At 47.1% G+C, this 21,217-nt stretch overlaps 1 protein-coding gene and 1 pseudogene across 1 annotated transcript; one reads left to right on the top strand and one right to left on the bottom strand.

Moving 5' to 3' along the window:
- Positions 1 to 288: 288 nt before the first annotated feature.
- LOC136332760 (U6 spliceosomal RNA) lies at positions 289 to 383 on the top strand (annotated as a pseudogene).
- Positions 384 to 2,915: 2,532 nt separating this feature from the next.
- Positions 2,916 to 20,445, bottom strand: CD8B (CD8 subunit beta). The gene is made up of 6 exons (XM_066267648.1): positions 20,351 to 20,445; positions 17,101 to 17,460; positions 13,354 to 13,443; positions 7,516 to 7,605; positions 5,778 to 5,814; positions 2,916 to 3,712 (listed from the first exon to the last, which is right to left on the bottom strand). Exons 1-6 carry the CDS (start codon positions 20,394 to 20,396, stop codon positions 3,700 to 3,702), a joined length of 636 nt encoding a protein of 211 aa, XP_066123745.1. The 5' UTR covers positions 20,397 to 20,445; the 3' UTR covers positions 2,916 to 3,699.
- Positions 20,446 to 21,217: the final 772 nt, after the last annotated feature.

The following is a 21,217-nucleotide window of genomic DNA, read 5'->3' as shown; positions in this document are numbered from 1 at the left end:
TGCCAGACCTTTCTATCTATAATCATTCAAGACCCGCCGCAATACGGAGAGATGTTACTGGTACTCCTATTTCGGTGGGGAAAACCGAGACTCACGTGGGTTACTAGCTTGCCCAAGCTCAGACAGCTGTAGAGTTAGGTAGGCCCTGCTGTCTGGCCACGCCAGCATGCGCCACGATGATGTCCATGTCCATAAAGTTTAAATCTCATTGATGGATATTTAAGCTGATTTCAATTTTTTAGTAGTACAATGACCAGAGAGAGCCTCTTTAGAAGGAGGCTATTTCGTGCTCCCTCTGGCAACACATACTAAAATGGGAATGATAAAGAGAAGATTAGCATGGCCCCTGCGAGTTGCATATTTTAAAATAAAATAAAATATAAAAGAGGCTATCTCTTTGAAACAATTTTTTTTGTTTTTTTCTACAATTGCAAAACTAATACATGATGGTTGTAAAAAATTTATACAACACCAAAATGAACAGCTCAGAAATGAAAGTTCTCTAGAGTAACTGCCATTAACAACTCGGAGTATATTTTTTCTGACTTCCTTCTGCACATATACAAACAACTATGTCCACAGACCTTGATATATGATTAGAAAAAGTTAAATTCACAGACCATATTATGATTCAATCTTTTATTATATATATTATATATCATAAGATTGCAATTTTCTGTTTTAAAAAGTATATGCAGAAAAAATATGGACGAGCAAGAAACTCTTAAATACTGATTTTACATATTTCTGTACTGTTCTGTACTTGAATCTTATTTTATTGATTGATTTTAGGGAGAAGGAGGAAGGAATAGAGAGAAAGAGAGAGAGCATTCATTTGTTGTTCCACTTGGTTGTGCATTCACTGGTTGCTTCCCCATGTGTGCCCTGACCTGGGATGGAACCTGCAACATTGGTGCTTTGGGACGAAGCTTTAACCGGCCAGGGCCTGTGCTTGAGTTTTAAAATATCTTTATTAAAGTATAATCTATATCTATATTCATATCTATATTTGAAAGTTGACATATCATGAGTGTATAGCTCAATAACTTTTCAAAGGTGAATACATATATCCTATGACCAACTCCCAGATGGAGAATATATATATATATATATATATTACCCATTTTTATCTGTGCTTAAATTTTAAGCATGCATTCGGATTAAAATGAGAATAATCAATACAGGTGTTATTAGCATATATGCAGATACAGTGGCCATCATTGGCTGCCAGCATGAATGTCTGGCTCATTCCTTAACAGCTCACGTGGACTCTTCTTATAAGGCCGTTATCACAATTAATCTGGCTCCTTCAAATGGACATTTACCAACTATAAGAAACAATCTCCTATATTTCTCTGTGCATGTAACTTTGAGATGTGTGGGGGTTTTATTGTTTGTTTTATTTTGTTTTAAAGATAAATGCTACAAGTAGAATTGATAGTCAAAAGACAGCTAGATTAAAAACAAATTTTTTTAATATATTATATATATTTTGCCGTAATAGCTCTCCAGAAAGAAGTAACAGCTCAGTTTCTTCTTCAAAACAAAAGCCAGGTGCTGGATGCAGACCACCCCACCACAGCCCCTGTGGTGGGCAGCCAGCCAAGTCCTCTCCTTGGGCAGGCCTGCCTCCTCAGCAGGTGTCTGTGGCTCCACAAACAGACCAAGGAGCACACCCCACCCTCTACCCCCACAATCTTGCTCAACCCCTCCGCAAACTTGCAAAGAACTAAACAAAATCCCAAAGGCAGCAGCAGCGAGACCCTGTTAGATAGCAGAGCCTGCAGTGAGATGAGGGCCCTTGTGGCCTATTCTTACTTCCGCTGTGGACTGTGTGTGAGCCCTCAGAGAAGGCAGTCTGCCCCTCTGGGCCTTAGTCTCTTACATTTAAATGGGACATCTCCTAGCAACATGAACCCTGGCAAAGTCTGGCCCAGGTGACCCTGGCCCTTTCTCCCTCTTCTCAGCCTTGAGAGGTAGCCTGTTCTTTTGCCCTTGAAAGTGATAGGCAGAAAGTATTACTTCTCTGAGCACCCTCATCATCCACACTCTGCTACCTCCAACCACCACACCTAGTTCTGCTGGACCCTCAACCCCATGGGCAGCAAGCATAGCAGATAACGATAGATGGCTACACCATCCCTTCCTCACATTCTGAGGCTGCCAGAAGCCTCTGAATAGAACCTGGTTTGCTAATGCCCTTCTTAAAATGTACCTCCTAGTCCAGAGCTGGGCTGGACAAGCAGGTGGGATTCTCTTCTCTTCTGACCTGGGCATCATGATTCTGTAAATGCAGACTAAAGCTGCTTGTTCTCTCTTTCTCTTTTTCTTCCTTTCTTTCTCTTTCTTTCTTTCTTTCTTTCTTTCTTTCTTTCTTTCTTTCTTTCTTTCTTTCTTTCTTTCTCTCTCTCTCTCTCTCTCTCTCTCTCTCTCCTTCCTTCCTCCCTCCCTCCCTCCCTTCCTTCTTTTCTTTTTCTTTTCTTTCTTTCTTTCTCTCTCTCTCTCTCTCTCTCTCTCTCTCTCTCTCTCCCCTCTCCCTTCCTCCCTCCTTCCCTTCTTCCTTTCTCTCTCTTTTCCTCCCTCCCTCCCTCCCTCCCTCCCTCCCTCCCTTCCTTCCTTCCTTCCTTCCTTTCCGTCAAAGCTGTGAGATAGTAAAAAAAAACTAATGAGCATGTGATAGTGACCTTGATGCCTCACACCTTCTCTTTGGTGCAAGATCACTGGCCTTGAGTCCAGGGGTCCTTGGGGTTCTACCCTCAACAGAAATGAACAGATGCTAGTGAGGTCAGCTTGGGAGTGGACTGGAGGGCCTCGACCCCTGTGGCACCTGCTGCCTAGTGCTCTGTGCCCTGGTGCTTACCAGCCTTTCAGGCCTTCTCTGCACCTTCAACACAACAACACACTGTGGGCACAAATGAGGACATACACACTTTATCCTTATTTCTTTTCAACTGAGAATCAACATCTTTGCCGTACAGATGAGCTTCTGTGCCTTTATATCATGTGAGCCACTGGCATTTTTTACTCAGGACTTTATTTTTACAATCAAAACAATTTTTAAAAAAGAACAGAAACTGAGAGAAGAAATATACAAGCCATTAGAAGGCAGAATTGAAAACCATGAGTGGGAGAAGTGATCTCCTACACCCAAAACCACACGTTTTCAGCCCCAGAGGAGGCTGACGCGATGGTAGGAGCCAGGTCAACCCCTCCTGGAAGCTTTCTTTTCAAGCTGGGTCTGGTCTCTGAGGCTCTTTGTGAGGACAGCTAGCCACAGCCTGGGAAGAACCAGGGGACCATTCCAACACTATCCCCTGACTCACGACTCAGTGTACTGCCCTATCAGGGCAAAACAACTTGCAGATGGTGGCTGGACAGCCAGAACCAAAGGTCCAGCCAGCCTTGGGTGAGTCCAGGAGCAGAAAGTGGCATTTCTTACTCAGTTCTCCTGTGTGTCCCCAAGTCGCAGGAGGTGCCCAGGGGCTCTGAAGCCTTCTTTCTAAGACTTCAGATGACCAACTAACCAGTTGCTTCCATGCAGGAGGCCCATAGAAAAAACTCACAGTAGTTAAAAGCAGGCAGCTTCAGCAGGTCATTGAAATTTCCATTCAACTTGTCCCTTCTCTCTCATTTTTCCAGATCTTGCTCATTATGGACCAATGTATTTTTATAGCAGGACACCAAAAGCGTCTTCTCTGCTCATTTATAAAACCTAAAAACAACAGCAGGTTGTGAAACCACTTATTTTCTGGCAAATGTTATTGAATATCCTGTAAGAGACTAATGGCAAATGAGGAGCAGGGCTCTACTCCAAGTTAGTAGCTTGGGGCCAGGAGTTTTTTGTTGTACATTTTTAGGGCTCATCTTAGTTATTAACAATTATTTTTAATACTAAAAATAAAATAAAATAAAATAAAATCAGGCAGCCCGAAAGACTCTAGCTTTGAATACTGTTACTTCCTGCAGTGCCTTCTAAGATAAGCTAGTCACAGAGGCACTAAGGGCCCAGCGGAAGCTGGCCTGCTATGGGATGGCTTTCAAAGGCTAGTGAGAGGCTGTGGAACACCTGCTCCAAGTCGCAGCTTGAGTTTGGAACAGCTTATTGTGAGGCCCATGGACTATTTTGTCCAAATCTGGATCATGAGAGCAAAGCCAGAGGTGCTTTTCAAACTTTTTTAGCCACAAACCCTTTTGTTCAAATGATGTCTCACAGTAAGTGTAATGACAGGCAACAGATGAGAGCAGAGCTGGGAGCAGAAGGTGAGGGGTGCTCAGGGCCCACCCGGGACCACCCTCAGCTCCTTCTCTGCCTCAGCTGATCTGCAAACCCTTGGGTATGCCAAAGCATGAGGCCCTGCATCCCACCCCCCACAGACTGGCGTCACATCACTGGGGAGTTAAAGTGAAAGGGTGGGGAGGGGCAGAACCACAGGAGGTTTCCGAGGGGAGCTCATTCTCTGTAAAAGAACATTCTGGAGGTCTAGGTTTAGACAAACACACTCATGTTACTGTCTCTTAGGTAGCGAGTAGTTTCTAAATCTAATACGTTAGTTGAAAATTGCACACAATCAAAATTATCATTGAAAATAGCCCATAAAAAATAGCAAGCATGTTAAGTAACTATATATACAAATATGGTATATATGATAATATGGAGCACATCCATGCAGAGCTTATATGGAAATCATAATTTTAGAGTATTTAAAAATACATTTTGTTTCTTGGTTGTAAGGCTCACAGAGTAGCCTTTCCTAAGTGACATGAGCTAGCATTTGGACTCCATGGGACCAAGGGCGAGGATGTAAGTCCTCACAGTAGCCGTGAGGTTGGTGCTGTTATCCCATTTTGTAGTTGAGGAATTAGAGGTTCAGAGAGGTGAAGTGACTCACCTACAGTCATGTGGTTGATGAGTGACAGATGGGATTCAAATCCAGATCTGCCTCTTCCTGGAGCCAGAGCCTTTGAGCACAAGGCCCTGCTGGCTTCTTTAATCTAGAGGTATGGGCTTTCTCTTTTTTTGTGTTTTTTCCCCCAAAACAATGCTGTGGAGAGGTTTGCAATTAATAAGATGGGTAGATGTGAGCCATTCTCTATCGTGAGGAAGAAAAATCAATCTAAGAACACTGCCCAAGGCCCAACTGGGGTCTGGAAGTCCTTGAGGCTGGGAGCACCTGACAGCCTCTGGCCTCTCAGTGTCGGCTTCTGCCAGTGCCCTCATAGCTCAGTGGGACCACCGCCCAAGGTCTTTAGTCTCTGTGTCTCTGGGAGTTTGCTGGTGGTTTGCCAACTCCTGGGGCCCAGGTGGGGTCCAGGGCAGAAGATGGAACTCAGGCCACACAACACCCAACACCAGCAGGGAGGTCACTGGCCCTGAAAAGAACCCGCTGCTCCTGCTTTCAACTCAATTCTGCTCTTTACGATCCCTCATGTTTGAGCAAGTCTTTCAGCTGGTCTGTGAAAATAACCCTCCATGTCATGCAGTACCACGTCGAATAAAATAATGGGCAGAATTTGGGATCTCTGCTGTGTTCCATGCCTGCCAGAGCTGAAGCTTACCGTACTTGAAATACACTTAAATAACTAACTGGCACTTTTGTTTAAGTTATCTCTTTTTCTGGGCTCTATCACCCCATGGATTTACACAGTCTAATTTTCTGAAGGCAGCACCTGGCTTTGGCACCTTCAGCTGGAGACTGTGAGCAGCAGCAGGGGTTGAGGAAGCCAGGCCTACACCCAGGACCATGTCATGGGCACTTTTCAAGGTCGCAAGCACTTACTGTTTCATGAAGCGAAGCCGGGCTCTCCTCTGCAGGCCTAAAAGAAGAACCAGGTCAGTACAACTGGGACCGTGACACCAAGCCCAGAGAGCAGGGATTATGATGAGAGGAACAGCTGTGATGAGAGGGAGGGCTAACGCCTCCACCCCTTCCCCTGGGCCAAACTCTGCTTCAGCTTTATATATTTTAGTTCCCTTAGTGCTCACAACACACCTGTGGTCAGAGGTGGATTCAACAGAGGGCACACCAGGTGCACACCCTGGGCCCTGACTTCTGAAGGGCCCCACAAAACCCCAACTGTACACTTTTTCTAATGACACCAAGTTTGGTTTCATTTGTGCAATTTTAACATTAATAGTACATACTATTTTTACTTATTTAAAAATATAGTAAACATGTATTTTTATTTTTCCCTCTCTCTTTTTTAAGACACCCAATATTTTCTTCTGTGCCCGGGGCCTCAACTGAACTTAACCCACCTCTGCCTGTGGGCTGCATACTACTCTTTTTATCTCCAGTTTGCGTTTGAGGAAACTAAGGCACGGAGCACGTGTGTCCCTGAGTAACCTGCCCAAAGTCACGCAGCTAGTAAGTGGTAAAACCCAGAATTCGGACTTAGTTCATCTACTCAAGCCTGCGTAGCCTTGAACATGCTGTCTCGCCCTTCCCAGCAGGTCAGGAATGAGGGGTTGTACAGACCGGTGGTTTAGAACTAGAACACATGTATCTGGGACATGTGCAAGCTTTCCTTGTGGAATATGAGTGTGGTTATTTATGAGTTTATCTTACCTTTTATTACTTCTTATTTTTGAAGCACATTTAAAAACATACATAATATGTTAAATAAATAAATACAGCTCATTGAAGTTAGTGTTCATTATTTTTAAGTTTTTTACTAATGAGATCCTTGATGAAAAAGGTTTGCAGACACTGAACTTTAATGGAGTTCTTAGAACGAGGTAAATGGATGCCTCTGTGGGTGGCAACTGTGTGCACAAATACGCCCGTAACTGTCATCACGTACATGTTCAGAGCAGTCTGTGACTTATAAAGAGCCACTAACCTAGTCTGTACCCTTGCAGGCCACCCTCTCCCATTTCATAGAAGCCCAGAAAGGGTGACTTGTCCTAGGCAGTACGAGTAAGCCTGGGGTTCTGGGGGGTCAGGCAGCTGTGCCAGCCTCCCCTGCAGCTGAGGGGAGGTGGCCCATAGGAGATGATTCTGTGTCCAGAGTGGCCGAGAGCAGCAGCCATCTCTGAGTCTCCCTACAGCCAACAAGCGGGAGGATTTCTAGCTTCTGGGAACATAACCCAAACCCCACTTCAATCTCCTTGTACTGCTTCCATCCCAACCACCCACACAAGCCCCACTTACTAAGCGCCTATCCCATCTGAGCACCTGGGCAGCACTTTACAAACAGTAACCCTGGGAGGTAGGTAATAGTGCCCCTGCGTGCCCCTGGGAGGCCCAGAGAGACCAGGGCACGCATGCAAAGTCACTAAGTCAGGAAGTAGAGAGTTAGATTCAAACCCAGGTTTGTGACTCCAGAGACAAGAGTCTCGAACCCCTGCAGTGTGGCCTCAGGTCAACGATAACCTCTGGAACCACCTCGGGTTCCCAGGGGACAACATCTGCCACGCTGGCACCTGCCCTGTTCCCCTAGAGAAGGAAGGACCCTTAGGGATACCCCCAAATGCAAAAAGGGGTTGCCAGGACTGCCCCAAAGGGGAAAACTTACAGTATAGGTGAATGGCCACACCCAAAGACACCAGCAGAATCAGGACACCGGTTACCAGCAGGCCAAGGGTAAGGGGGCCACAAGGTGGACCTGAAGACACACATTGAACATGTAAGACACACAGATAAATACAAAGAGGGAAAATCAACTGAAAGCTGACATCCCAGAAAATACCACCACGGGCACTTTTTCTTACAGTCTTTTTTTTCTAGGTACTTTAAACACATTGAGATGATTTTATATGTAAAATGTCATGCCCCCCATCCAAATGAAAAAAAAAATTAAACTAAGGACCTATTTATATACAAAGGAAATAGACAATTTGAATAACTGATAATGGGATTTTCTACTTATTTTTAAAACTTTTAGTTTCCCAAGAAACATCCAAATATATTTTCACTGTAAGAGATCCAGGTATACGGTGCCTCTCGCCATCCTCGCTCCTTCACAGCAGTAAATGCCACTGTTGACTTTTCTCTTTGCATTTTCACGTATGCAATTTACACAGACACAGTCTTTTTTTTAAAGAGTGGATTATATTGTATAATTGTTCTGCAATCATTTTTTTTTCTTTACTGAAACTTTTTTTTTTCTAGCAGAGTAACATTTGAAGAATGGATATACCAAGGATTATTTTACCAGCAGGGAGGCATTTTGTCTGTTTCCCATGTTTTATGAATAACTGCAGCGAACATCCTGGTATGTTTCTTCCTCTGCGGAGCTTGCCTGATGCAGATACTGAAAACGGGACCCAATAAACGATAGAGAATGTCCACTTTAAATTGTAATAGATACTGTCAAACGCCTTCCAAACAGGCAACATTAATTTCCATTCCCAACCACCAATCGTGCACCCTCAGGACACTTGATATGATTGAAGGTTTTAGTTTTTGTCAGTCCAGTGGGTGAAAAATATTTTATTTCTATTCCCTGATTATTTGTCAGCCTCAATGATTGTCATACATTGGCCACTTCTTTTTCTTCTGTGAGTTGCATGTTTGTTCCTTTGCCCATTTTGAATGCTATTTAAACAGTATGTAGCTCTGTCTGGGTAACTCAGTTGGTTAGAGTGTCATCCCAATAAGCCAAGGTTGTGGGTTTGATCCCCAGTCAGAGCATATCCAAGAATCAACCAATAAATGCATAAATAGATGGAACAACAAATCAGTGTATCTCTCTCTCTCTCTCTCTCTCTAAATCAATAAGCAAATAAACAACAACAGAGTGTATATTATCAATGCCCCAAATTCTTCTCTGACAGCCTTCATGCCCCTATGGTTGGTCCCTTGTGATTAGCAAGGGGCAGAACAGGGACTCATGGGTGAAAAGGGCAAGAGATTGCAGCTGAAAAATTAGAAATAGTTTTGTATTTCGGGGAAAGAAGAGAATTTTTATTGAATACTTTTAATGTGCCAAGTATAATACTAACAAACTACAACATTCTTATTTCTCATTTTAAAGTTCAGAAAAAGATTCAGTTAAATTACATGCCCAAGGTCACCGAGCTACTGAAAGGCAGGGGCCAGAGTTTGAACCCAGGTCTTTCAAGTTCTAAAACCCCTGCTGTCCCACCAGGACAGCTGAGGGCAGGAGAGGTAGTGAGAGGATGGAGTGGGCTGCTCCCTGGAAGGTAGCCTGCCATCACCAAGGCTGGCGTGCGACGTGGAGGAGAGGTTCCTGTGCTGGCTGGAAGGTTCCTGTGCTGGCTGGAAGGTTCCTGTGCTGGTAGAGGTCCTTGGAAGGCCTTCCCACCTCTGAGATGCAGAGGTTTCTATCTATCTATCCTCTTCTCACCTCCATGTTCCCCCAACCTGGATGAACCTCAAAAACAAGACTCTTAGTGAAAGAGGCCAGCATGAGGAGCACATACTGTATGATTCCATTTATATGAAATGTCCAGAAGAGGCAGATCTATAGAGACAGAAAACCTCAAGTGGATTAGCGGTTGCCGGGGCTGGGTGGGAACAGAAGCTAGCTGTAAACAAGTACAAAGGATCTTTTGGGGGCGATGGAAATTTCTAAAACTAGATTGTGGTGATGGTTGTATAACTTGGTAAACTTACTAAAAATCATTGAGATATATGCTTCCAATGGGTGAATTTTATGACATGAAAATTAAACCTCAATAAAGTATTAACTTAAATTTTTTTCCATTGATTTGAGAGAGAGGGACAGAGAGTGAGAAAGGGTGAGGGGAGGAAGTAGAGAGAGAGAAGCATTAACTTGTTGTTTCACTTAGTGTTCCATTTAGTTGTGTACTCTTTTCTTTTTTGAGAGAGAGAGAGAGAGAAAGAGAGACAGACAAGGACAGACAGGAAGGGAGAGAGATAAGAAATATCAACTTGTAATTGTGGCACTTTAGTTGTTCATTGATTACTTTCTCATACATGCCTTGACGGTGTGGGGGGGTGCTCTAGTTGAGCAAGTGACTCCTTGCTCAAGCCAGCGACCTTGGGCTCAAGGCAGTGACCACGAGGTCATGTCTATGATCCCATGCTCAAGTTGGTGACCCTGTGCTCAAACTGGTGAGCCAGTGCTCAGGCTGGAGACCTCAGGGTTTTGAACCTGGGTCTACAGCATCCCAGGTCAATGTTCTATCCACTGTGCTACCACCTGTCAGGCTAGTTGCACATATTGATTGCTTCTCCTATGTGCCCTTACTAGGGAGGGGTTGAACTGTGATTTCTGGCATGCCCGCTCGATGCTAAGCCACCGAGCCAGGGCTAAAGTGGATCATTTAAAAAAACGTAATAGAGGTGGGTGAAGGCTGCAGGGTCTTGTAGAGCAGAAAGGTCCCCTCTTTCTGGGCAGGGTGGTGGGTCAGGGAAGCTTCCTGAAGAGTGGTCATAACTGAACCGGAGGCCACCAGTGCAGCTACAGGTTCACAGTATAGCATGATCATGTGCCCAAAATGTGACTCCAAGACAAGCTGTTGCTTCTAATGAAGGTGGTGAAAAGCTGACTGGCAGGGAGCCCCTGACCAGGGCCACATCAGTGACATGTAGCTCTGCTTCTTCACCTTACTGGGGTCTCCTGAGGTCTGAATCTCACTACACTTTTCCTGAGACAGCGATTTAGAAATTGTCCCCCAGGACCTCCCAGTGTCTCTCAAAGGATAGCCCTAAGCCTTAGGAAGCAGTTCCTTCCCTATGGTGGCCATGAGGGTTTTATTCATGATCACAAGCTTTGAGCTCTGTCTGGTGCTCTGCTAAACTGAATGCCAGTGTATAGTATCTCATTTAATCCTTCCCTTTAGTCAGGTAAACATCCTCATTTTACAGATGAGGAAACTAAGGTTCAGAGAGGCTGAATTATTTGCCTAGATCAAACAGTACAATCAGTGGTAGAGAGGGATTCCAATTAAGGCCTGGTCGACTTACCACTAGGTTATACTGCCCTGTGGGCTTCACCCCAAATGCAGCCATCACCTACCACCCACCCTCCACTTCACTTGGCCACAAGTTTATTCTAAAGAACCTATGGCTTGATCAGGTGGTGGTGCAGTGGATAAAGTGTCAACCTGGGACACTGAGGTCCCAGGTTCAAAACGCCCAAGGTCGCTGGTTGAGCACAAGATCATCTGGCTTGAGTGTGGGATCATCAACATGATCCCATGGTTGCTAGCTTTGAGCCCAAGGTCGCTGGCTTGAGCAAGGGGTCACTGGCAAAGCTGGAGCCCCCTAGTCAAGGCACATATGAGAAAGCAATCAATGAACAACTAAAGTGACACAACTACAAGTTGATGCTTCTCATGTTTCTCCTTTCCTCTCTCTCTCTTAAAAACAGAAACAAAAACACCCCTACCCCAAAACCTACTATTGTTAGATTTGTATTTTGCCCCAAGATTTTACTGAAGATTAATATTATTAGAAAGGATGCAAGAAATTTGAAGACCTTTCAACCATCGTTTATAAAAGTGTTACTGACCCACTATTATTCAGCAGTCCTTACATAGGATGAACAGAGCAGATTTCTTCTAGAATTGAAGGCCGGATAAAGACTTATCCTGGGCTGGTTTCCTTCCACCACTGGTGGGCATTGGTGGTGCCCTGGTGCTTGAAGTCTTCCCCTGTTTTAAGTGGGTTGGCTGACTCCTCCAGAGCCACAGCACAGACCTTGTGTTGGTGTCCCCATCTTTAAAGCCCTATTGTATTTTATTTTGTGTTGTACCCTGAAACCCTTCTGCGAAGTTGTGAGGCATAAGCTTTATAAAATGAGGCCATTCTGTCTGCCCTTTGTGCTCCCTAGGACAGTGCCTCTGTACACGGACTCTGATGTTCTTTTTCCTGTGACCTAATGGGGTGGCTTCCCACTCCCACCCACCCCCCAGATTCCGCTCGATGCCTCTCCCTGGTACTTTGTATATATTTAAGACAAAGCAACCCCAGCAGCATATGCCAGCCTGGTGTGGCTGCTTGTGGTTTGTTCTATGGGTTGGGGCAGAGGGCACTTTCTGTTTGTCACCAGTAACTTTTGGGGAACAGAGGTCAGTAGTTTTCAAGAAATACATTTGGCTTATGGGTTCAAGAAAAGTATGTGTGCAAGCATGCATGTGGGGGGAGGCGATATTCTAGCTGTGCTGTCTGCTGCTTATAAGACAGAGCGACTAACTTGTTCGCTCACTAACAAACACATATTAAGCTCATATTGTGTGTTAAGTCCTTTATTAGGCATAAAAGTGGAAAATTTTAAACTTCTGGTCCTTTAGGTTGGTTGGGTTTTTGTTGTTTTTTTTTTAGAATTTCAATTTTTTTAAAATTATTTTTTATTTTTTATTTTTTGAGACAGAGAGAGTCAGAGAGAGGGATAGACAGACAGGAACGGAGAAAGATGAGAAGCATCAATCATCAGTTTTTTGTTGCGACACCTTAGTTGTTCACTGATTGCTTTCTCATATGTGTCTTGACCATGGGCCTTCAGCAGACCGAGTAACCCCTTGCTCGAGCCAGCGACCTTGGGTCCAAGTTGGTGAGCTTTTTTGCTCAAATCAGATGAGCCCGTGCTCAAGCTGGCGACCTTGGGGTCTCGAACCTGGGTCCTCCGCATCCCAGTCCGACACTCTATCCACTGTGCTACCGCCTGGTCAGGCTGGTTGGTTTTTTTGTTAGTTAACACCTTTATTGAGATATCATTTATGTATTGTAAAGTTTGTTTGTTTCAAATGTATAATTAAATGTTTTCTGATAAATTTTTAAAATGTGCACCATCACCACAATCTAGTTTCAGGATATTTTTATCCCTGCGTAAAGAAATCCTGCACCTATTGGCAGTCCCTCCCCACTCCTCCCCGTCCCCCACAGGCAGCCTCCGATCTACTTTCTGTCTCACAGAATGCCATGTTCTGGACTTTCATATCAACGAGATCATATAACATAAGGTCTTTTGAAACTAGCTTCTTCCCCTGCATAATATTTTTTAAGATCCATCCATGTTGTATCATGAATTCAGTACTTAATCTTTGATTATGACCAAACAATATTCCACTGTATGGTTAGTCCACATTTTGTTAATCCATTCATCAGTTGGTGGACATTTGAGTGGTTTCTACTTTTGGGCTGTTACAGATAAGGTTGCCAGGAACATTTGTGTGCAAATTTTGAGTGAACATAGTTCTCATTAAATTTTGTTTCACGATTGTTGGCAAGTGTGTACCCCACTAGACTGTGAGTTACTGGAGGGCAACATGACATCCCTTCCCAACCCAGGTCAGAGCCTGAGAAACAGGCTTGAGAGTCTGCACTTGGGAAGAGCTTAAGGAAGAGAGGAAACGAGGAAGCAAGGGAGAAAGTGACAATGTCTTCTCTGTTTCTGAAAGTCCAAAGAGACCGAAGAACTCACCCTTCTGAGTCACCAGGCTTGGGAACCGGCACCTTCTCCTCTTAGTGGTGGTCCTCTTGGTGGGCTGAGCAGTGGTGGGAAAGACATCAACTACAGAAAGGAAGGAAGACACATCTTAGCCAGGCAAACAGCAGGTGGACCCTGAGTAAACCAAACACTACATGTCCTTTTTTTTTTTTAAGTTTTCCATTGGTTTGAAAGGGGGAGGAAGGGATAAAGAGAGAGTGAAAGAGAAAGAGAGAGTGAAAGAGAGAGAGAGAGAGAGAAGCACCAACTCGCTGTTCCAGTTAGTTGTGCACTCAGTGGTTGCTTCTTGCATGTGCCCTGACTGGGGATCCAACCTGCAACTTCAGTGCGTTGGGACAATGCTTTATCCACTGAGCCACCCAGCCAGGGCCAACACTGCATTTCGTATCTACAGGTACTAAAGTCCTTGTGACTATTCTCTAGGCTGCACCAGAGCTTGAAGGACACAGAACAATAAAATTTTTGAACTACTTCCGAAACTCTCAGCTCTATGTATGGGCCTAGGGGCAGGGGTCAGCTTGTTGTCCCGAAGAGAGAGAGGCTCTGGAGACACCCAGACCTGAACAGAGACCGGCATCCCTGACTAACCACTGTGTAACTTGGGGCAAGTCCCATCACTGTTCTGTGCCTCAGTTTTCCCATCTTCTGAAATAAAGATGGTGTCCACCTCCTTTTTGGAGTGTTGTGAGAATTAAAGGGGACAGTGTGCCCAGCAAAGTGTGCAATAGACATGGCTCCGCCTGCTGAAGCCATGGCACACTTGAACTGAAGCCAGAGTCGGGCCCTTTCAATCCCTAAGTGAGTGGAGGATGCTCACGTGAAGGAGGTGGGTGCCTTTTCCTGCATGTATGGGACCATGCAGGTTGTATATGTCAGGATTTTCTTTCTCAGGGATCTTTAAAATTCACATACTATCAAAGCCAGAGGGATCTTTAGTCTCAACCTTTCATTTCAAAGCTGAATGCCAGCAAAATTAGGGGGAGGGCTGGCCTCCGACGCCATCTGTGGAAAGTGCTGGACAGGGACCCCAAGCCACTCCCCTGACTCTGGGTGGGTCACTCCACTGTTTTTGTTGTAATTCCATGTCACAAGCTGAAGTGCTGGTATAAAACACAGGGATAAGGACACAGAGCAAAGGGAAACGCCTGAGGCACTGAGGTGCTGAGGAAGGTGTGAGCACCGGTGCTGTGGAGGGCTGAGGAAAGACATTTCACTGAAATGATTCTTTATAAAATCCTAGGAGAGGGAAGAGAGGGACACCATACACTTACTCTAGAGTCAAGGGAACAAAGAGGGGCAACTAACAAATTGGTCACTTTGGGGCTGGCTTCTTCCATGTAAAACGTGGACACTTTGGAGCCTCACCGCCCTGTGCCTCCTCTGGAGAGGGGCGATAACGTGCTCTGCTCTGCCTGCTCCAGGAAGTTCTGAGAAAAGCCAACTGACTGGGATAAAGTTCGAGAGACAGTAAAAGTAGAGCCAGGATCTGAGTCAAAAGACTCTACTTCTAGGCTGTCACTGAGCAATGTGGTCTCGGGTGCAAATATTTTTTTACAAAGAGTGAAGCACATCAAGTTGACCCAAGGCCCTGGTCCTCAGAGTGCTGGGGAACTAGAGAAAAGGAAGAACATCATCTGTTATGGCAATCCACGTGCATCTGTGGAACCTGGCCCTGGGTGAGGGGTATCACAGCACCCTGTTAGTGCCTTCGTCCTCGACGCCCTAGAAGTATTCATCCCCCTCCTTAATGCGCGAGGAGGCACGAGGCCTCCCAGGGTCAGCAGGGAGCCTGCCCAGGAGCCAGCTCTGCAGGACCTCAGTGCTTTGGCTCGGCCCAGTACTCTGGGTCTGATGGGGGCTTGTGACAGTGTGTTCCATTCTAATTTCTTCTTGCTCAGAACCACATTTCCTGGATTCCTCCTGATGCTCTCCACCCCAGTTCAATTCTTCCCCCTTCTCTCCTCTTTGAAAGGGACAGCCTTTCTGAACCTATGATGTGCTTGAGGGGCCTGAAAAGGCCCTGTCTTTCCCCAAATACTTTCTCTCTCATCTGGCTTCTTCCTTCAAACCACATTGACTTTCCAGGAAGAGTGTGGGCTCCAGCTCTGGACCCCAGGCCCTGGGAAGGGATGTGGCTTCAAGTACACATTTTGGGGAGGCATTGCCATTCCTGGGAGCTCGGCAGTGGAGGGGGGGGGCTTTGGAAATGTCAAAACCAAGCCTGAGTGGGTGGAGGAGGGGCAGCTTCTGAAACCAGCTGCGCTGGTTCAGCGTCCTCCCTTCTCAGACTGAGTCTCCTCCGTGGAAAGATGTGGGACGTCCAGAGACAAAAACAACAAACCAAACCAAAACCCCAAACCCCCCAAACCCAGTTTTAAATACAAGAATCAGTTGCCCAACCACCTCCAAGACATGCTCTGCTTCTTGCCCCAAGACGTCACCCCTGCCCTCCTCTACCTCCTGATTCAAGGCCAGAGGCTGGTGGAGATGTGACAGGGGCATCACTCTGTTTTTGTCTTCTAATTATGACACTGTCCCCACCTGTCCCTGCACATTCACGCTTAATGGTCTAATTCCTGGAGGTCCCATGTCACTCTCAGTGCCCCCAGTGTAAGAAGAACCCAGGTGAGTGTGAAGCAAGACAGCTGGGGGCTCTCCAGGAGGTAGCCCTGGCCAGGGGCTAATCTGAGGAGGGGGCTGAAGTCAGACTGGGCCTTGGAGAGTTTCTGCCCAATTCCCTTGCACCTTTGATAGCTTTAACCATCACTGTCCAATATGGCAGCCACAGGCCACGTGTGCTACTGAGCATGTGGAGCAAGGCCGCCTGAGCCGAGACGTGCTCTGCACGTGAGACACACACAGAGCTCTTCGCATGCAAGGGGAATATGAATTATTTCGGTAACAATTTTATTTTTACATTTTGAAATAATATTGTTGATAAGTTGGGTTAAATAAAACATTTAAGTTAATTCCATGTGTTTCTTTTTACTTTTTTTAATGTGGCTATCAGAAAATTTTAAATTACATATATGGCTCACAATATATTTCCATTGGATGTGCTGACTTAACCCATGTGGACCTGCAGTTTCTAAGAACTGGAGGATTCATGGAGGCCATCAGCAACCCCATGATACCAATGAGAAAACTGAGGCTCATCGAGGGGAATCACGTGCCCAAAGGCAAAGTGAATTTGCAGCTAGACTTGGGGTCCAGTCTCCTCATGCCCTGCAACTCCAGGTGTGGGTTAGGGCCATGGGCCCATATACAGAATGTGAGGGTGCCTGCCGTCCACTGGCCATGTGTGCACACTTCCGGGGGATTTCTGAGATCATCTTTAGGCCCGTGGACTCAGTCCAGTCTAGACATAGCCTCAGGCAGGCCTGATGTGGCTGAAGGACAGTGCTGTTCTCACCCCATAAGAAGCAGCAATGCTTCTAAGCATCCCATTTACAATGGAAATCATACTAGTACCTACCCCAGGATGGCTGGCAGCTTTAAGCAAATGTAAAACATTTGCATTGCTTCGTCCTGGGTAAGTCTCAGAATATATTTTCTGTTACTGTTAGCCACAGTGCTATTGCTCACAGCCATCATCCCTTCCTGTAGCACTGGGCTCATGAGGGCAGTGCCCATGCTCACATGGGCAGCCCCCATGCCTGGCACATGCCTGGCATAGCGTAGGTGTTCAATGTTATCAACAACGTCGAGCCAGGGTCTTACCTACACTCAGCTGAGTTCCCTTCCCGAAGGTCAGCTCCGGGCTCCCGATGGTCATGCAGAAGTAAGCACCACTGTCCTCAGGCTTCACACTTTTGAGACTGAGAATGGATCGGGTTGTCTCCTGACGCACAGTTAGCTTCTCCCGCACTACGTGCTCACCATACACAGTGTTTTTTGTAGAATCCCCGACGACTAGGAACTCGTGGTGTCTGTCCTTGCCTGGGACCTTGAGTCGTCTCAGCCAGTAGATGCGTGTACTAGAGGAGAAGGTTTTAGCCTCACAGGTGAGATCCACCGTGGTGTTGGTCTGAGCCTTTAGGTTCTCAGGACTCTGCTGCAGGGCAGAGCTTCTGTGAAGAGCTACAAGAAGCAGAAGGAGCAGAGATTATCAGCACATTTTCGTGGTCACAGAGGTGGGGTCTCAGAGTCACCCTGAATCAAGCGTCAAAGGAAAAGTTGTGGAGGAACCTGCCCAGTTGCCAGGTCCGGCGGCTGCTGTAAATGCAGCTGGTGTTTCCTGGACTCCAGAGCATGAACACCCCACCTCACATGAGACCAGCTGCATGGCAGAAGTTCACTCTGACCAGCTGTGCAAAGGGACAGAGACTGCCTGCTTATGGCTCTGCATAATTATCTCAATCAAGCCTCAAACTTACTTTGGAATTTTTATCTGCATTTCATAGATGAAGAAACTGAGTCATGAAGTTACTTGTTCAAACTCAAAGATTCAAAGTTTGAAGTCAAAGCCTTTCAGGTTGCCCTGCTGCAACTCAGTGCATAGACCTTCAACAGGATCCAGGCAGCCAAAGGAGACCCAGGGCAAGCGTGCCGAGGAGCTCGGAATCACAGGCAGAGCACAGGGCTGGGCTGGCCAGCCTAAAGACGGACAGCCACAGTTTCCGGACATGGATGTCAACCAGCAAGAGGCACCACTGTCCCCAAGCAGGCACAGTTAATGACCATCACTCTCCAGCCCAGTGATTGATAGGTCACTTACTCCACTTCCTGAGTGGAAGGGCAAACACCCCAAAAGCAGGGCCAGGCGTTTATCTTAGTCCCAGACAGGGAGCACTGAAAGTGGGGATTGTTCACAGAAACTTGGGGCAGAATTCACAGAACTGGCCTTGAACCCGCCTGTGCCCCCCAGCAGCTGTGGCACCTCAGGAAAGTCACGGTGCCTGTCTCTTCTCTTTAAAAAGAGGGAGGGTTAAGGCTGATGGCCTGACTGCCTCCGAGCATTAAAATGTCCAAGAAAGCAACTGCAAAGCACTGTAACACGGGTGCATCATTGTCCTGAGGACTCACATATCAAAGGGTGGCAGCATGAAATCTTAGGAGGATTAAAATGGGTTTTTTTGCAATGAAGTCCAACAAACTGAGTATCTGACTTAGCAAGCCTGTCATTTGAGCTGTCGGTGGAGGGAGAGCCTGCAGGCTGGGGTGGCGACCCAGGAGCAATGAGGGACAGAGCTGGGTGAGCAGAAGAGGCCGGAGACAGGTGCCTGTGTGCGTGTGCAGGAGCATGCGTGTGTATATACCCAAGAGGAGCTGGCTTGCATATTCAGTCTTACCCATACTTGTTCTCAGGCTCCATGGCCCCATAGCGGCCTTTTCTAATACTGAGGAAATAAACTTAAACGTTTTGACTCCACTCACAGAACACTCTGAGCTTCCACTTGCGTCAAGAATGAAGTGCACTTGGGCCTCTAGCTGCTGCTGGGCATTCTCTATTCTCCCAAACATCATACTTAGCTTTTTTATTTATTGCTTTGGGTCACTAAACTCTCAGGAGAGATAAGAATAAAAACTGCCAATATTGAACCGTGCCAGGCATAGTGCAGGCATTACCTCATGTAATCCTCACCAAATCCTGTTCCCATCCATTTTATACACGAGGAAACAAGGGCTCAGCAAGGTTAGAGGCATGCTCAAGGTCACCCAGCCTGTGTGTGGAGGACTCACATTCAAATCCAGATCCACAGCCCTGGAACCTGAGCTGTGAGGCACTCCCTGAACTGAGGCAACCTGTGGGTCCAGACTTGTGGTCATGTGCTCATGGGCACATAGTGGGGCCACAAATACAGACTCTCAAAGACCTTCCGAGAAAGCCCGTCAGTGGCTCCTCAAGCGGTAAAGAGGTCGGAGGGGCATCAGGCTGTCCCCCTCTTGCATCCTGACATGAAGGCTTCCTGGCTGAGACACACCCTGGTCTTTCTGGTGACTACTTGCTTTTTAGTCCCTGGGGACTGAACACCCAGCCGTGGCTGAACCAATCTATGTGCTGGACTCCTAGCCAGGCCTTGTCACATGTGTGGTGTCATTTGACTCATTTCATCTTCTCAGCAATCCAGTGACTCCATTCTCAGAGCGACCTGCTGTTTCTAAAATGATCAGCAATAACGTTAGTAGCTTTGAGTGGCCTGGATTAGCTTCTCCCTCCCATGTTGAGCTCACTGGCTCGGAGCTTGGGCTGGCAGACCTGTCATCCCTGGCAGGATGTCCAGCTTTGGGCTTTCAGGCAAGGGTTAGATCCACCACAGGTTAGTGGGCAGTTTGGGATGTGGAAGGATTTCTTCTGAAAGATGGTCTGAGTGGGTAAGTAAGCGGGTCAGTCTGGACCCCTGCTCCATTCCACACCCAGCATTCCAACCCCAATACTGCTTGTTACTGGCGCACACTCCACACCAGTCCCAGGGAATGCTGCAGAAACAGGGGGCCCTGAGGGAGCATCCGGCCATACTTGCCTGGGAACTGGCAACAACCAATATTTGGCAGAGTGTACTACGAATACTTGCCCGGAAGTAATCAAAATGTGTCTCCAGATCCCTGGGCCAAGCATGGCACCCCAAAACTGGGCCTGGTCCTCTGGCACCTTCTTGGGAGCACATTCCTGCCTCCTCACTGGACAAGGGCATTTTTTCTTCCTCTCTAGACCTCCACCCTCTTTTCTTCCTTTTGCCCCCCTTTCTCTTTCCCCTTCCCCCTCCCTCTTCTCTTCCTGTCCCCCCTTCTCCTAGCTCCAGGCTTTTGGGCAGAGGTGGGCTCAGTCTTCAGGCTCCCCAGTCCGCTGGGATAATGAGCTCCTTGGAGGACTTTCCCTTCCACCCTCAGGGGCGGTGCCTGCGGCACGGAGCGCCCCACAGCCGGGGCTCCCGACTCGGCACCTACCAGCACAGCCTTCCCACCGCCGGCTCTTCCCGGGTCCAGCGCAGACCACCCGGCCCACCCACTGCCAGTCTTCCCACCTTACCTGCCAGCTGAGAGGAGACGAAGAGCAGCCCGAGCCAAAGCCCCATCTTGGCACCCAGACACCTGGTCCCAGCGGGCTCAGCTGAGACCGTCCTGGCTGGGGGTGGGTGGGGATCGGGCGGGGCAGGGGATGGGGGGAGGTCACAGGGAGGGGGCGGGACCTGGTGAGAGTCTGGTGTGAGGACGGCAAGGTCTCCACCCTCATCCTCCTGCATTTCGAAGGTCTTAGCTCCGGTTCCAAAAAGCACACTAGGACCCCCTGCTTTCAGGTAAGGCTGTGACGGTGACACCACTGTTCTGTGCCACACACTAGCAGGTGTGTGATTGCCTCCTGCCCTGGGAGATGGTCAGAACCGGGTCAGGACTCCATGTGACAGTTAAGGCAACTGAGGTTCAGAGATGACAGGATGTTCGAGGTCCCACAGGAGAGAGGGGGGGGAGCTGACTCTAACTCAGGTCACTTCTTTTCTGAGATATTGCCAGCCTCCTGTGTGTCCCCAGTTCAGCAGGGACCTGAGTGACCAAGACCCAAGCCTTGCCCACAAGGACAGATACTTGTGAGGGACAAAGGCAAGTTGACTAACCATAACACAGTATGATGGTAAGCTGGGATCCCGAAGGAGAGGGCCCCAACCCTGCCTGGGGGTATGGGGGAGGAAACCAGACCTAGCCCTTCAGAGCCCGGAAATGCTGAGAAGATTCTGGAGTTTCCTTACCATCCTCACAGGTACAATTGCTGTTAAAATAACACTAAAATAGAAGAGCAGATGAACAGAGATGCCAACTTTGAAGCTGCGTGTGTGTTGTGTGTGAGTGTGTGTGTTTGTATGTGTGTGTGTGTGCCCTGCAGCTCTGCCTGCCGGTTTGT

Source organism: Saccopteryx bilineata, chromosome 3 (genome assembly GCF_036850765.1).
Source record: "Saccopteryx bilineata isolate mSacBil1 chromosome 3, mSacBil1_pri_phased_curated, whole genome shotgun sequence".
Classification (NCBI taxonomy): domain Eukaryota; kingdom Metazoa; phylum Chordata; class Mammalia; order Chiroptera; family Emballonuridae; genus Saccopteryx; species Saccopteryx bilineata.
This window is presented reverse-complemented; position numbering and strand designations above follow the sequence as displayed.